General features: G+C 42.2%; 1 protein-coding gene, 1 long non-coding RNA gene and 1 pseudogene across 3 annotated transcripts; 2 read left to right on the forward strand and 1 right to left on the reverse strand.

Annotated features, from left to right (window-relative positions):
- The first annotated feature begins 1,183 nt into the window (after positions 1 to 1,183).
- On the forward strand, positions 1,184 to 6,317 carry LOC135345534 (uncharacterized). The gene is made up of 5 exons (XR_010397755.1): positions 1,184 to 2,507; positions 3,055 to 4,294; positions 4,347 to 4,925; positions 4,981 to 5,152; positions 5,802 to 6,317. It is a non-coding gene; the product is annotated as an uncharacterized LOC135345534 (long non-coding RNA).
- Positions 6,318 to 6,355: 38 nt separating this feature from the next.
- On the reverse strand, positions 6,356 to 13,299 carry LOC135345531 (G2/M phase-specific E3 ubiquitin-protein ligase-like). Of its 2 annotated transcripts, none has more exons than XM_064542946.1 (7): positions 13,170 to 13,299; positions 10,834 to 13,064; positions 9,158 to 9,866; positions 8,879 to 9,010; positions 7,606 to 8,219; positions 7,136 to 7,517; positions 6,356 to 6,753 (listed from the first exon to the last, which is right to left on the reverse strand). In XM_064542946.1, the coding sequence occupies exons 5-7, from the start codon at positions 7,843 to 7,845 to the stop codon at positions 6,665 to 6,667; spliced, it is 711 nt and encodes a 236-aa protein (XP_064399016.1). In that variant the 5' UTR covers positions 7,846 to 8,219; positions 8,879 to 9,010; positions 9,158 to 9,866; positions 10,834 to 13,064; positions 13,170 to 13,299; the 3' UTR covers positions 6,356 to 6,664. Both variants share the same exon structure in this region; 1 of them encodes a protein (XP_064399016.1).
- A 294-nt stretch (positions 13,300 to 13,593) lies between these two features.
- Positions 13,594 to 15,668, forward strand: LOC135345533 (uncharacterized; annotated as a pseudogene).
- Positions 15,669 to 17,360: the final 1,692 nt, after the last annotated feature.

The raw sequence follows: 17,360 nt of genomic DNA on the forward strand, positions 1-17,360 counted from the left end.
CACACATGCACATACACACGCACACACACACGCACACACACACACACACCACCCACACACACACACACACACACACACACACACACACACACACACGCAACGCACGCACACGCACACACAGGGGCACACAGGGGCACACACACCACACACACCACATACTAGCACACGCACACACACACACACGCACACGCACACAGAGGGGGCACACACACAAGCACACATAGGGGGCACACACACACACACTCACACGCACACAGAGGGGGCACACACACACAGCACTCACACACACACACCAGGGAGCACACACACAGGGGTACACATGCACACGCACACACCACACACTCACACATACATACATCACACATATACATACAGGGGGCACACAACACAGGACACACACACACACGCATACACGCACACACCAACACACACACACAGGGGCACAAACACACAGGGGCACACACACACACACACACACACATGCCCCCTGTGTGTGCGCGCGTGTGTGTGGTGTGTGTGTGGGGTTGGTGTGTGTGTGTGTGTGGTGTGGTGTGTGTGAGTGGGTGGTTTGTGTGTCTGTGTGTGCGTGTGTGTGTACACGCCCCTGTGTGTGCGTGTGTATGTGTGCTGTGTGTGTGTGTGTGCGTGTGTGTGTGCGTGTTTGTGCCCCCTGTGTGTGTGTGTGTGTGCGTGTGTGTGTGCGTGTTTGTGTCCCCTGTATGTGTGTGTGTGTGTGTGTGTGTACCTCTGTGTTCCCCCTGTGTGTGTGTGTGTGCGTACACACAAACACACAGGGGCACACACACACACACACACGCACACACACTTACACACACAGGGGGCACACAACACAGAGGGCACACATACACACACGCACACGCACACACAGGGGCACACACACACGCTCACTCAGGGGGCACACGCACACGCACACACGCACACGCACACAGAGGGGGCACACATACAAGCACACACAGAGGTCACACACACACACACACTTCCACTATTGTCGCTTCCAGTGGACCACCACCTGTTACATCATATGACATCATCATTCCAAAATGGCTGCTAGAATATGTGTACATTGGAAATATGTTAGGCATGGAACTATCTTATATGTTTGAGTTAAGATCTGAAATTTGTTGTGCAAGTACTTCATTACCTTGTGCAAGTGCAGGTTGTTAGTAAGTTCTGAGATACACAGAATTTTGTAAATTTTTAGTAGCAAATGTGTTAGGCAGAGTTTATGCTAGTTAAGGTCTGATTTTTGAGGAGCATGTACTACAATAGTATACTTTTCATTTGTGCTAACTCTACACCAGTCTCTTCTTTGCTGTGATTTTAGCTGATTTTCTTGGTTTCTGTTGCGTAGTAGTGTAAATTGCCATGCCCCTGTGACACATTATGACTGAACAACTGGGTGTAGTTGCCAGGTAGACATCACATGAGCAAGTGTCAGAATGAGCAAAGATGATAGACCTGAGCATTCTTGGTGTCAACTTGCTCAAACTACTTAGCATAGCAACTCTAATACAAGAGAGCAAGGTGACAGGTATTGACGGAGCTCTCTGAGCAAGATTTGATAGATAATGCTAAGCTATGTTCAAGTAATGTTGGTGTGAGCATTATATTTGAAAGTGCAGCCAAAGTGCAGCCAGACGAGTACAGAACGATACTAAGCAGGTAGTCTTAGGCTAGCAGAGAGTGTGGTGTCACTGACTGACTTAAAGTACTGAGTATTGCCAGATAAACTTAATTTATTATATAGTGTACGAGTAGTGTACAAGTGTACTAAGCGGGTAGCATTGCTACCCGGTACCCGTACCCATGAATTGTGGTTGCCCAAGCTAATGTGAGAGGAAACTGTAATCTAGTGATCTCTGCACCACGTTTACCTTTAGCCAAAAACACAACTTCAAGTTTACTCAGTGGTACTGCATTACCCACTCTTGTTGGACTCTTTGTGTTGACGGCTTCAGAGTTACTAAGAACTTGTGAATAACTTTTAGTACCTGCACTCAAATTGATCCACTCACATTTAGTTTAGAAGATATACACAAAAACGTAAAAAAACAAAAGTTCTACTCTCTTTGGTTGTTGCACTGTTAAACTGTTAACTAGTTTCAGAACCAGAAAATAATCAAATTGATGGTGAAACTGTTTAGTTCAGACTTTCGATTCCGAATCAGTGTTCTTGACAACATTATTACAACGTAAAGAGCGATTTTTTGATCCGAAATTTGATTATCGCATTGGTCAACTTGTACGATCACTCCACAATCTAAGAACGAGCACCTAAGAACGAGCACCGTCGGATCTACTCTTCCATTACCCCCACTTTGCCCCCACTTTACAAGGACTATAGTGGTGAGCCTTGCTGTGGCCAAAACCGTTGCTGTGTACAGGATCACCAAGGCAATTCCACGGCGACTTGTTTCAACCCACTTCACCAATAGGGGACAAATTGCTTGGAATTGGTATAGAGAAATCATAAATTAAAATGAAAGGTAATAATTGAAAGGTAATAATTACACGAAAATGGTATCTGTATCACTAGCCAAATTACAGTCACAGCACTTTATACATATCCATATACATATTCAGTTGTAGTAACTGAAGATTTATAAAAATAGGGCAGACTAGTTGACATTGGCAGTACTACAAATGAAATCATAACCACGGCTATTCGGTTAACAGGAGCCGTTGATAAGTATTTTATTTTATAAGGTTTAGTGTTGTGCACTATTTTTAACCAAGGAGTCAAAACGTAAACATGGCGGGATTCAAACAACACCAAAAAAACCGAAAGTATGCTGATATTGACTAAAATCACCGAAGTTGATGAGGATTAACGTGATACTTATCGACCTTTGTCCTCCTAACCCTTACAAGTATTCCAATAACTACCTACACATAATTATATGTTACACACGTTAAGCTAATCCTATGGACTATATAAACAATTATTATTGCATGTCTAGAGACATGCAATAGCACTTGTTTTACTGTACTTTGGGAAATAGTGTGTTACAGAGCTAATTCCCACCACCACAGTGAGTATGGAGACTGGGTTTGGTTGCAGGCAATTACATCATTGGAATATTCCTGTATTTAGCTTCACTCTCCCCAATTATTATGGTATAAGAAGTCTAAGAACAAGAGCTGTGATTCATCCAAGAAGCTGGTGGTACAAAATACATACACCCTTACTGATCCGGTGAGTTTACACACACACACCACACACACACGCACACGCACGCACACGCACACACAGGGGGCACACACACACCCACACGCACAAACTCACACACACACACACATTCACTCACATGCGCACACCAGGGGGCACACAGGCTGTGTGCCCACACACAACACACGCACGCACACGCACACACACTCACACACACCACACACGCACACACACACACACATACACGCACACCCAGGGGCGTAGCAACCATTGTTTCCTGGTTGCCCAGAAACCCCCCCAGGAGCTGCTGAGAAAATTGGGCAGGGCTCCCCAATAATTGAAATCAAGCAGCCCTGCCCATCTTTTCATGCACGTGGCTGCAAATCATGTAGAGATAGCACCGTGAATCGTTACACTTTGGCTAGCTTTGTCTCAGCTAGCTAGCTAGCTACCTCAAACAAAGAAGACCAAGACTTAAGTTCTAGTATCAATCCTGCATGCTCCAGTATTCTCAGACTCAGCTCTAAGCACAACTTTATTCGATATTCAGGAAGGACAAGTTTAGAACAATCTCAGCCACATGAAACTTCTCGGGTAAATGTAATGGTGCTCAGCTAGACTAGCAATACACAATTGACACCTGCCTTTTAGAATGTCTATTATGAGGCGTTTGATGGGCAAAAAATTGATAGCTAGTATTCTCTGATGAAACTGGTAAAACAGTGACTGATTCTATTACATCGATCGATTGATCTGACAATCCTTCGAAGTCTAAATACAAAAGTATCGGTCAGTAGCCATACAACTGTAATTCGACCTTTTCCATACCATGTTGCCTCACATAACTCGAACCTGAATGGGAGATTTCACCATACCTGCAAACCCTGTCACCCGTATATTTTATTTAGAGCACTGCTAAAGCTAGCTAGCTGGCTGGGGGATATATGGAGACCACCATAGAACAAGCTTTTTTAGATATTGCATCCTTTGTTCGAGTGACTGCATCAAGGGAGGAAGGAGCGACACCTTCTGTTGCCGAAGCTACATTGCTTAGGTTGGACGCCTACATCCACTTTCTAAGCTCGTTTAGAGACTTACTAGGAGGTAAGAATATAGATCAGTATTCCATATGCTTTTTATAATGTTTGATACTTAGGTGGGGATGTGGATATGGCTGAAGAATTAGTACGTGATGTGGATACTCTAACCGAGAATATCAGCACAATATACGATCGACGGAAAGATATTGAAGCTGGAGTAGACATCACGTGTCCTAGTAGTGGACTCTTTGCTGAACTGAGACGAAATGGCAGCCGAGGGAGCCCAAAGTATATAATAAGCCGTGAACAGCTTCTGTTCTTGCATGAATTGAGACTAACCTGGACGAAAATAGCCACAATGTATGGTGTAAGCCGTCGCACCATGTACAACATAAGGTTAGAATTAGGACTGACGCAAATTGAGTGCCCAAGATTCTCAACAATATCAAATGGAGAACTTGTGTCTATTGTGTCTGAAATCAAGTGTGATTTTCCAGATATTGGTCAAACCATGCTAAAAGGTATTTTAGATTCGAGAGGAATCTATGTACCAACAACAAGACTACGTGATTGTTTGTCTGAGGTTGATCCTGTCAACACTGCTCTACGCTGGACACTACCTATTAGTAGGAGAGTATACTCTGTCCACATGCAAACTCATTGTGGCACATCGACAGAAACCACAAATTAGTGAGGTAAGAACACTCGGTAACCCTGTTATAATGCCCCATCTTTTGTTTTTTCACACAGATGGCGATTTGTTGTTCACGGTTCCATTGATGGATTCTCGAGGTTTATTGTATACCTATGGTGCTCCACTAACAACAAAAGTGACACAGTTTTGGCATTGTTCCATAATGCAGTCCTGGAGTTTGGCCTTCCTGCAAGATGCAGGAGTGACAAAGGAGGGGAGAACGTTAAGGTACATAGTAGTATGTGGCCCATTATCTCTACGTAATTACCATAATTATGGATTCATTTGAATAGCTCGGTCAGTAAAATACCGTAAGACCTCAATATAAGCCAACCCTCCGAATATGCAATGCCCTCGAGCTTACGCAATTTTCTGTAGCGACAGCTGCGTTGACAACAATTACCCTGTAGTCTGTAGTGGAATATAACTACAAAAAATAGATTTTTGTGTACATATAGTACAGTAGATTCTCGTTAATCCGGCCACCCTTGAAGTCCTTTAGTAGACTTCAACATAATTTTTCAAGCAACCTTTGGCATTTAAAAGTATCGATCACCTTAAATTAAGGTATTACCAAGGGCGTATGAAGAGAAGAGGGCATGCAACTCCCAATGTATACTGTGTATGCGTCGTATTATTGATGAGTCAGCAGGATATGCTATATTTAGCCAACCGCCCACTAGGGAATAAAGCTAGTCAGAGTATACATTCTTTAATATTTTTAGACCCGCTCATTTGTAATACGATACATTGTAGTTGCATGCCCTCTTCTCTTCATACGCCCTTGGTATTACGGTAACAGTTTGTTCATATAATTATTAGATACTGTTTCAGCTAGTACTGAGATACAAATGTACTACAATGATTCTCTTTTTAGGTTGCGGAGTACATGCTATTGCACAGCCGATGCTCTAATCCCATGCTTACCGGCTCATCAGTTCATAACCAACGAGTAGAACGACTGTGGAGGGATGCATATCGTTGTGTGCTGTCACTTTATTATCAGGTTTTTTATTACCTTGAGAACACGGAATTGCTGGATCCGATTAATGACATCGATTTGTTTTGCTTACATTTTGTATATGAACAAAGGATCAATAATTCTTTAAAAGCTTTTGTAGATGGTTGGAACAATCACGGCTTATCTTATCCACAGAAAATAACAGAACTCCTATACAGCTATTTGTCTCAAGTTGTATACAAACAACAGCTGCACAAAACCATACTGATGATATTATACACCCGTTTATGAATGAAGTGTTCGCTGAAACTGTCGAAGTTCCATCAACCTCATGCCCTCTATCACCGTCTCAGGAGAGGCACTTAAGGGGCATCACATCCTCAGAATCCAGTGATTATGGCATTGAAATGTATAAGAGTGTTCGTGACTTTGTTTATAATTGTGTTAATTAAGTATTATTTTGTCATCAATAATTGATAATTAATAATTTTTTCATGATATTGAAGAACATGACATGGTTGATCACTTGAAATTGAATCGACAGTTGTGACAAGAATAGCATATAATAGCAATGCTTATGAAAATGAGAATGAGTAGTATAGGTATAAGTAATTAAGCTTTGGGAAGTTTGTTGTTTCAGTGATGTTTCACGCAAGTCCATATCCGAATCCAAAGACTAGAGCTTTGCGGAAAGCGTCTACAAAGTCATGATTAGAATCGTGAACAGTAGGTAAGTAGAGCTTTGAGAAGCAAGCCTGTGCTTTCGGGAGTGTTTCTTTCTAGGTCAATTCAATCGGAAACTCCAAACCCATTGGGGGAATGGCAGACGCCCCAGTTATGAATTTCAGAACGCAACGAAGTTCAGAATCTGTAATGAAGTAAACATGCTGTATGTAAATAGATCTAGGTGATAAAAAGGTACCTTTCCTAGCTGGCAATAATTAAGGCTAATAAGCAAATAATTTATGTTTACTGCTTTGAGGCCATGGAAGCAAGCATGCATGTGTGCTCTAATAAGCTAAGCACCACAACAAAATAATTAATGAGAACAGGAAAAAATTGTTAGTGCTTGTATTACGGCAGTTCTATAATTAGAATGGCTACGGTACAGGCTACGTCTTTTCTACTAGTACAAACAGGGGCTCCTGATATGAACAAACAAACCAAGAGTAACGCACAGTCGTCCCACATAGTTCTACATTTCCTGTAATTACTAAGACTGTTTTACAAACTATAGTTATACAACTCACCTCCTAGAGATGAAACAAAATCCTTAAAGAATCCAAACGCTTGAAGCTCCCGTGTTTTCTTTGGTTGAATTGAGCCTACAAGCTTCATGAAAGTATCTGGAGTCATCAGAACATTCTCGGTCACAAATAACTTCTTGGTCATAGCTGGATGCCTTCTGATCATATCTGTGATACCAAGTACTTTCAGGCCACGCACAAAGGCTTTCAAGTTTCGCTCACGCTTCACAATTACTTCATCAAGCATCAAATGCTGGAGAAAATGGTGCTTGTTGCTTGGGGTGATAGGCTCGATGAGGCTCCAACCACACCCATTCAAAATGTATGTATTTGCAGGCTTGTCAAGAATTTCATCAATCTGATCTTCGTTCAAAGCAGTAGCCATCTGTAAGTGTTGGTACACAACACACTCATTACGTTTAACTGTGGCAATTAAGACACACATCACAATCACAAACCAGGAAATCACTTACCTCTTCAATGAAGGTAATTAGCTCGTGTGAAGAAATGTTGAGTGGTATATCTTCTTTCACTGGATAGCACTGGTCAACTTCACCGTGCACCATGTAGTCATATACACAGACACTAAGACAGGGAAGCCCAGGTCCTTCTTGAAGAATGGAGTGACCAATCATCATTCCGCACATTTCAAACATGAGTTCTAGGCCCCAGTCTTTCTTTGGTACACGTCTATCTGACTCTCCTTCAAACATTCGCTTATTAGCCTCGATGATTACAGCCTCGAAAAACTCTTTCCTAAGAGCTCCAGAATCAACTCCTACTTCTCCAACATATTCCACGACAAATTCCCGTTGCAATTTTTGAGGCTTCGACTTTGCGCCTTTATGCCTTTATAAAAAGCAATTGCTGTTTGCCATAGAACGTCATCTGAGGATCGGTCGACACAAAGTTTGTATACTCGTTCAATTCCAATTGTCTTCTGAGCATGAGATCGTAGTAGATGACTGAGAGAGTGAGGTTGGATGACAATTGGATCATGTGAGCTTGACCCTGAGGCAGCACCAAATGAGGTACTGGAAAGGTACTCGCTGGCCCCTGGAGAGTGCCCACAACTCGTCGAGACATCCTACAGACAAATGAGTAAAGCATAATTAAAAAATATTAACAGGGATCTGCCCAGAATTTTTAAGTGGTGGCTAATTCATCTTCAATGAGGAATTTAATCTTGGTCCGTGACTTCATAATTACAACTTGTTTTACATCCGTAGTAAAAATGTGCTGAGCTGGCAGCCTTTTACTACGAAGTGTATGTAAATCAATGCGTTTTTGCAGCCTCTGCATTGTGCAATTCAAGCGATGTTAAAGGAAGTTTGTGAAATATTGCTACCCGATGGTTTTTGTCCCAGAGAGTGGTTAACTGTCAGTAAGCGGTCTTTAAGATACCTACTACATACACATTAAGTATAATATCTAGTAGGTATCTTCTAGCTTGTTGACCAACCACTCTCTGGGACAACCATTGGGTAGCTTTTACACAAACTTCCTTTCTTTAGATCTAGATTAAAATTCCTCATGCTCGAAAAAAGTACAAGAGTGTTCGTGACTTTGAAGCAGGTCTAGGTTTGAGCTGTATGTTTTTCAATATCATGAGATTTAAACTTGCCTTTTCTTTATTTATAGCCTAACAGTGGCCCCCGACCAGTGCGGGTACCACCCCTAGTCCTGACATTATACAAGTATGATAGTAATAATTATGATTGGTACAGCAGTCACAAATGTACTTACAACACCAGGGACTCCTAGTAGTTTATCGACAGCACCAGAAAATCCAAGCTCCTTAAAGACACCTTCAATATTTTCCCTGCTCACACTAGGGAACATATCAGCTAAGCAAAGCATTCGATCATCACATTCATCCTACAACAACAAAATAATGAGTATCAGTCATGGTACAGCTACCAGGGTTCTAGTGTACATAATGAGGGTGGTGGTGGTTTAATGAATGGTTTTGACTACAAAAGTACTATATATACCACCTCCATATTAAGTTTTCAACACACTTACCGCAGATTCAGTGTCTTCTTTGACAGGTGTAGCACTGCGCTTCACAGCCGTCCGCAATACATAGAGACATCCACTGCCCATGAGAGCCCTCACTGTTTCAGCATCCCAGCTAGTAGCATTCTCAACATCATCGAGACTTGCTGGACGCATGTATCGCCCATTTACATACTGAAAGGACACATCCCACGCATCAGACCAGCAAAAACTCTCCTTTATTTTGACTGCAATTTCAGAAGCGGAAGCACTACCTCGGATCCATATCGAACGCGTGTATTTGTCTCTTTCTGAACCAACAGGAGTGTTCTGACGAGGCATAGTTAGTCCCACTACTTTCATTCGTATCTCTTTCACCTTTTTCTTGCAAGATTTCATTGGTTGCTTCCCTTTGCTTCCCTTTGCTTCCCTTTGTTAGGACGCTTTGAACGGGGACGAGCGCCAATATTTGGTGTAGGCTGAAACTCATTATCACTACCCTTACTATTTGCAGAATCAGTACCCGACTTTGTCCCAAACAATTTGCCGAGTTTTTCGCGTATATTATGAGTTTTTGATGAGAGTTGAGAGGCTTGTTGTTCACTTGTAGTATAAGCTTCGGCCTTATTCATACCAGATTTTGCAGATTGAATGAGGCCACGCAACAGACATCGCTGGCCACAGTTCAGCTCTTCCAGTAGTTGACTGCATTCACTAGAGCTCATATCCAAATTACCTGAATACAAATTTCAGTGATAAAATGTTCTAGCAAGAGTTCATTAGGAAGAGTACACAACTCCAATAGATCAAAGGAAGGGGATTGGAAACGAAAACGTTTGCATGAAACACTCCGCATTATAGGGCATGGCTAAAACTACAAAGGAATTATTTTATAGCCAGCATGCTCATTACCTGTCTTGGCTGCCATACAATGTGCTGTACATAGAAATGGTGAAATTGATCACTTTTAATGTTAAAAAGTAAAGAGAATATAGCTCTAAAAGGTCGACTAAGCAACGCAACCACTATAACTAAACAGCTATAAAAGAAGGAATAGCCCTTACTATGAAGTCGTGAGAGGTCAAGGCCCGTGGTGTGTCTAAAAGTATACTAAAGCAGTTTGAAGGACTATACTGCAAACGTTTATGAACAGTAAAGCTTATCCATAGCATGAAACCATCCTATATAGCACTTAGATACATAATAACCAAGTCAAGTAATGTCTTTTGCTGTTTAGGCTTCGCAGCAGGGAAAGAGAAAAGTTGACATGGAGTAATTCAAGCTATACTCAACAAAAACTAAAAACAGAGTAAAGACAGCGGACTTAGCGGACTTAGACAAGTTAGAGCTTGTGTAAACTTACTTCTCTAGAGTAACCTCCCAGCCTCTGAGTGATCGCTAGTGGATAGGAGAGCTAGAAACAGTTGAAATACAACCAGAGTACGGTCAAAACAAAAATAATCGCGAGCGCGAAATCATAACGCGGAGTGCATAACGCGGAGTGTTTCAACCATTTACACAGGGAGGCCTGGTCGTTTCCAATCCCTTTCCTTTTCAATATAATTATGAATAGACTGTATACACAGGAGGCATTCTGTCTGACCTATGTCACAGATACTCTGTAACCGGTACAAGGCGCTAATCTCCTAGATCCTAGCAACTGCATGAAAGTAAGTACGTAGGTATAATTATTATTCACTTACTCAGGGACATAGTGGATCTAAATCCATGATAATGAAGAATTCTAATAATGTCTTCTTCTCCTCCTTGCAACTTCACCCATGTGACAAAATCAGAAGGGCAAGCTCCACTGGATCCTGCCTGGCCTGGACTCTCAGCCATCATAAAAATTTTTATACACGAGGCAGTGCTACAAATGCGCATGTGCAATCTTAGTTCTATTCTATCTAGATCTAATTCTCATTCCGGTTCGAGATATGTGGCAACATAGTATGGAAAAGGTCGAATTGCAGTTGTATGGCTATTGACTGAATCACATAGACTTCGACGGATTGTCAGATTGATCGATCGATGTAATAGAATCAGTCACTGTTTTACCACATCAGAGAATACTAGCTATCAATTTTTTGCCCACCAAACGCCCCATAGTCTATAGCTAGCTAGACTAGCTAGTCTAGCTAGCTTCTCACAAACATGTAAAAAAAGTCATTACAAACAATGAGCAGTAGGTGTAACCAGTAGGTGTGCCCAATCAAGAGGGTGTGGCACCAGAAGTGGGCGTGACTAAGCGGCGCCGCTGGTTTTTCAAAGGAAACCCCTATGTCAAAAGTCTGGCTACGCCCCTGCACACCAGAGAGGGGCACACACAACACACACACGCAACGCACACAAGGGCACACACACACACACACACACATACACACACACAGGAGCACACAATTATGGATAAGAAGTATAAGAAGTCTCAGGGGCACACACGCACGCACACGCACACACACTCACACACTCACACACACACACATACACGCACACCAGAGGGGGCACACACAACACACACACGCACAAGCACACACACACACACGAGGGCATCACACACACACACAGAGGGGGAAACAAACACGCACACACGCAGGGCACACACACACACACACACACACCACACACACACGCACGCACACACAGGGGGCACACACACACACACACACAAACACTCACATGCACACATCAGGGAGCACAAACACACACACCACACACACACACACACACACTCACATGCACACATCAGGGGGCACAAACACACACACCACACACACACACACAACCACGCGCACACAGAGGGGGCACACACACTCACGCACACACACACACACACACACACACACACAGGGGGAACACACACACACACACGCACACGCACACGCACTCACATGCACACACCACACACGCACATACACATATATACAAACAGGGGGCACACATCACGGGGGGCACACGAGGTACACACACACACACACGCACATACACACACACACCACAGGCCACAGGGCACACACACACACAAACATGCCCCCAGTGTGTGCGCGGGTGTGTGTGTGTGTGTGTGTGTGTGTCCCCTGTATGTTGAGTGTGTGTGTGGTGTGTGTGTGTGGGTAGTGTGTGTGCACAAACACACATACACACACACAGGGGCACACACACGCACACGCACACACACACACTCACATGCACACACCAGGGGCACACACCACACACTCATACATATATATATATATATATAAACAGGGGGCACACAACACAGGGGGCACACAAGAGGCACACAGAGGTACACACACACACACACGCACACACATACACACACACAGGGCACACACACATGTACACACAGGGCACACACACACACACACAACCCCCACACACACACACACACGCACGCACACACAGGGGCACAAACACACAAACCACACACAGTGTGTGTGCGTATACACACGAACACAGGGGGCACACACACACACACACATAGGGGCACACACACACACACACAGGAGCACACACACACACACACACACAGGGGCACTCACACACACACACGCACACACAGGGCAAACAAACACACACACACACAGGGGGCACACAACACACACATACACACACACACGCACACGCACACACACATAGGGGCACACACGCGCATACTCAGGGGGCACACGCACACGCACACACAGGGGCACACACACACATGCACACACACTCACACACTACACACATGAACGACACACACACACACACACGCACGCACGCACGCACACAATTGGGGGCACAAGCGCACATACACACACCCACACACACACTCATGCTTGTTCCGGCTCTTCTTGTGAAAAAACCGAAAAATTGAACTTAGTTTCAATGCTGGTATCTCAAGTGGAAGCATGGCCTGGTTTCTCTCCCAAATACACTCAGTTTTACTCCGTTGTATCTGTTAAAAGTGGAGTTGGAAAATTAAATTACAAACAGGTATTACGGATATTTGATATAATTATAATTATAACAAGCCCATTATTAGCAAGCTTTACAACCACACCTTTCAACAACCTTGTTTTTTCTTTTTCCTCCTGTCTCTTGTTTTTAGTGGAAGGTTCCATGGCTGCATGCAACTTCTTTGCAAAACAGTTCTGCAGCTCAGCTATAGTATATAGAGAAGCTCTTGCCGCCTTCCAATTACCTAGACACTTCCAGCTTAATAGGGCAGCCTAAAAACCTGTTTGCTGCATCGCAACTGTTGCTATAAGATCCCTTTTCCCTCAGGCGCTAGGCGCAAGTATTCACTTAGTACTATTGAACAACTAGAGTACAAGCAAAAGTTTCCTCACATCTCGCCGGAAGTGATTGAGGGTTAGTGATATTTTCTCACTAGGTCACATTTTATATAAAATTGCTTCAAATTCTGTAGTATGTGATTCTACAAAGAGCCATCTCAATGCCGTTGCCACTAATTGTCGAGATCTTGGAACCCTCTTACCTATGACACCCTCCAATCAAAGGAAATTGTCCCTGCTTCTAAGCCTTCCCAATAAAACTGAGTGTGCTGCCATGTACAAAGGAAAACTATACAAAGTTATAGTCGTGTCCTCAGGTAAGACAAAATAATGTTTGAAAAAATCTCATGCATAATTATTATAATTAAATGTAGGTCCCTACTCTCAAATGAAAAAACTACAGGCAACGAAGGAGGAAGAAGCAGGTATGTATACCTTAATAAAATTATGTATTTTTGTGTTAATTTATTCCTTCATTTTAAAGAGACATTGGAAAACAATCAAGCCCTGGAAAAACAGGTAAATTGATGTGTATGTGATCGGCAAGTGCATGTGCATGCATGCTGTGGAAATTAAGGTATTGAAGTGTCTTGCAATCTGACAATGTGTAGATACCAACGAAAGAATGTGCCAGAACATCTTTGTTAGAAGATATTTATAGTGGGAAAACTTCAGGTGGTGAGCGATAATTATGTTATGCGTCATGACATGGATCTAATTATATAGAGAGAAAAAGGGTCTCTATAGCGGTATTAAACCCACACCAAAACTAAACCCACACCAAAAGAGGAAGGCCGCCGTTTCGAAACCAAAAAATGTTGTTAAGGTAAACTGTATATTGCTTAATATAACATGCGCAAGTTCCATGCATGCATTGATTATATTTTTAGAAACGCTCTCGAGTCAATCAGGTCACTACAATTCCCGCATTGTCTGATTCGGAAAGCTAGATTCCTGGTCAGAACAACCTTCTGAGGTAATATAATTATAATTATAGTAATAGCTACATGCATGTATATAAGACGCTCTGTCATCGATATTCCTGTAGCGTACATATACGTATACATTTAGCCCTTTCATGCTACACTTGTATAGTTTGAGGTCCGACGTCAACAAAAAATTTGTGAAAACAAAATAATGCTTGAGTCTCTTGGCTTTGTAAGTTCGATTACAGTTCTTTAGCACTAACATAATTATTTATGGTGGTTACCACCATGGCATAGGTGTCGTCCACTGCTGAAAAGTCTCTCAAAGAGCAACTGAACACAGAGTCAAAACATTAGAGGTATGTATATAATTTTTTAACGTATGTATATGTACATACATGCAGATATATGCCACACCTACTCAGAGGATTATACTGTACATATCCTCCTCTTATATAATTATGTGTGGTGTAATCCTATATATGCATGCAATTTATGATACGTTATACTGAATCAGAATAATTATATGTGCATGCTTGCATGTTATTACAGGAGAAGCTTGAAGTTATGGTAAAAGATGTGTTGAAGCAGCTGAAACACCGGGACAACACCAATCACACCTATCTGTCCTAGTGTGAAAGCTGCAGCAATTAGACCAGCCACTCCCTCAACTTTTCCGCTGAACAGCACTCAAAAAATTGACCATCAGCTCATGCCTGGAGTGGGGCATGCATGCATGATGGGCATTCTTATAATTGTAATAATTTTTACGGCAAAGAAAACATCATCAGTGTATTGTTTTGTTCATGTATATTTTGTTCATGTATATATATATATATAATTATGCAGATTGATGCTGCCTGGAAAGTGGATGAGCTAAGGCTAGCAAGCTCATGCCGGATCCACACCATGCAGCATTGAAGATGATCGATTGCCTCTTCACAATTGAGGAGATGGTGAATGGGAATCCCTCAGGGAATACCAAGTCTGCCAATCTGGACAGAAAATCCACAATTTTCCCACTAGATGCCAGCAAAATGAAATAATTATATAGTTTAAAATTAATGATTGGTAGAGATTGAACAAAACACGTGCATGTACACTTAAATAGAACATAACATAACCTAGAACATTATAATCATTTTTTTCTACATTCACTTGCGCAGATTTCATTGAACTCAAATGGCCTGGAAGTGGAAAGGAAAAAGGAATTAAAAGAAAAATAACACAAAAATGTACAGACTATTATAATGATGAAAGGTGGCATACTGTTGATATATTAAGCAATTAACACATCTATATAATTATATATACAGCACAGTCACTCATTAGCATTATTAAATAATTCATTGTATCATGCATCTCATGACAACCACACAGCAGACTACCTCATAGAATACGGAGGCAGTCCAATAATGAAACGGATACCAACATACACGTTGTTTACACGGATTCTACCTAATGTAGGGAAACGGGGAAACGGTCCCGGTGTGGGACCACTTCATACGGACTGAACGTTTACTGACCGTTGTTCTGGTCCGTGGAGAGCCGTCATGCACTCGGACATTCAACGGACTACGTACAATTTAGCTGTAGCTACACTGCACATGCGCAGTAAGTTATAATTAATTATCATGACCACACCTTCTTCATCAACAATAACAATTAAATTGCAAGCAAAAGACAATACATCAATTGGAGTCACTAGAGTCTGATAATGAATCAAGTTCAAGTACGTATTGGTACCACTAGTGGTAGTGGTACCACTAGTAGTATGCGATGTTTCTGCATCTAATCAGCTATGCAACGAACACAAAGTCCACCTTCTTTCTCAATTCCTTCTTTTTGCTCTTTTCTATCAGGGACATCTTTTATATGATGGTCAACTTCACATTTCAAGGCATTGAACTCGGCTTTCAACTCCTTTGTTTCCTTTGTTTGATCCTCTATTAGGCTAGTTAGCCTGTCAATTTTCTGGTTGATCGAGAGTTGGTCTGTAGTCGTAGGCGAATTATACAAAGGGTCAAAATGATTCATTCTGAGACCATAACCACTTGTCCCAAACGTTGAGACAGGTGAGTGACCATATCCTGCAGATCCATCTTCTTCCCTGGTTGATGGATTCAAGATTTCAACAGATTCGTTCAGCGTCCACACTCAGCACCACTCTGGTAGTCGAACGTGATGTCTGATGACAGTTTAATAGCAAAATGGCCGACGAGCTAGAGCTAGGAGATGTTTCAGCAGGAAGAACACTAAAGCTGAAAAACGTAGAATGAGAGTCAAGAGAAAGCGTTCTCAACTTCGAGCTGCTGTTCAAACTCAGCTAGAATTAGAACGTAGTCTAAAAGTCGAGGCAGAGAAGAAAGTTGTAGTAACATGTCCAGGAGTTACTGGGAACATTTGTGTTGGGAACTAGAAAAAAGGAGGACTAGTGTTGCTGAAGAGAAAAGGCAGCTACTGTCAATTTTAAGTAGCTCCAAAACATGTGAGCTACATGAAATTCATCCTGATCTTTTACAGGATGTTATAGTAAATGGAAAGAAGAAAGAACTCTTTATAGGCAGAGGCTCATTTGGTGTTGTTCGCTTGCAAATGTACAGAAAAATGAAGGTCGCAGTCAAAGAGCTACTTCCTCACACGGATGTTGTCAAAGAAGCAGCGATTCTCACAATTGTGTCATCCAAACCTTCCGTTATTATTTGGAGTAGTGACAAGCAAATTGCCATATCGGATTGTTATGCAATACCATGGATTGCCAAACTCATCTACGTCTGTAACACTTGCTAAGTACCTAACAACTGAAAAATATGGATCATCTGCCTGTGTGCACAGCTAGCTGAAGCTCTACGTACAATGCACTCTAGCTCTAGCTTTGTTGACAGTTGAGACAAGAACTAAGATATGCTCTATACTAGTAGTCTATAGTTAGTAGTAGAGTAAACTGTACACCAACTGTACACCACCGTCTGTGCCTGCCATGTCTGACAAGTCACTTTCTTCGAGGACAAGGAAACGCTGGAGGAAGAA

The sequence above is a fragment of the Halichondria panicea genome, chromosome 12, assembly GCF_963675165.1.
Source record: "Halichondria panicea chromosome 12, odHalPani1.1, whole genome shotgun sequence".
NCBI lineage: Eukaryota > Metazoa > Porifera > Demospongiae > Suberitida > Halichondriidae > Halichondria > Halichondria panicea.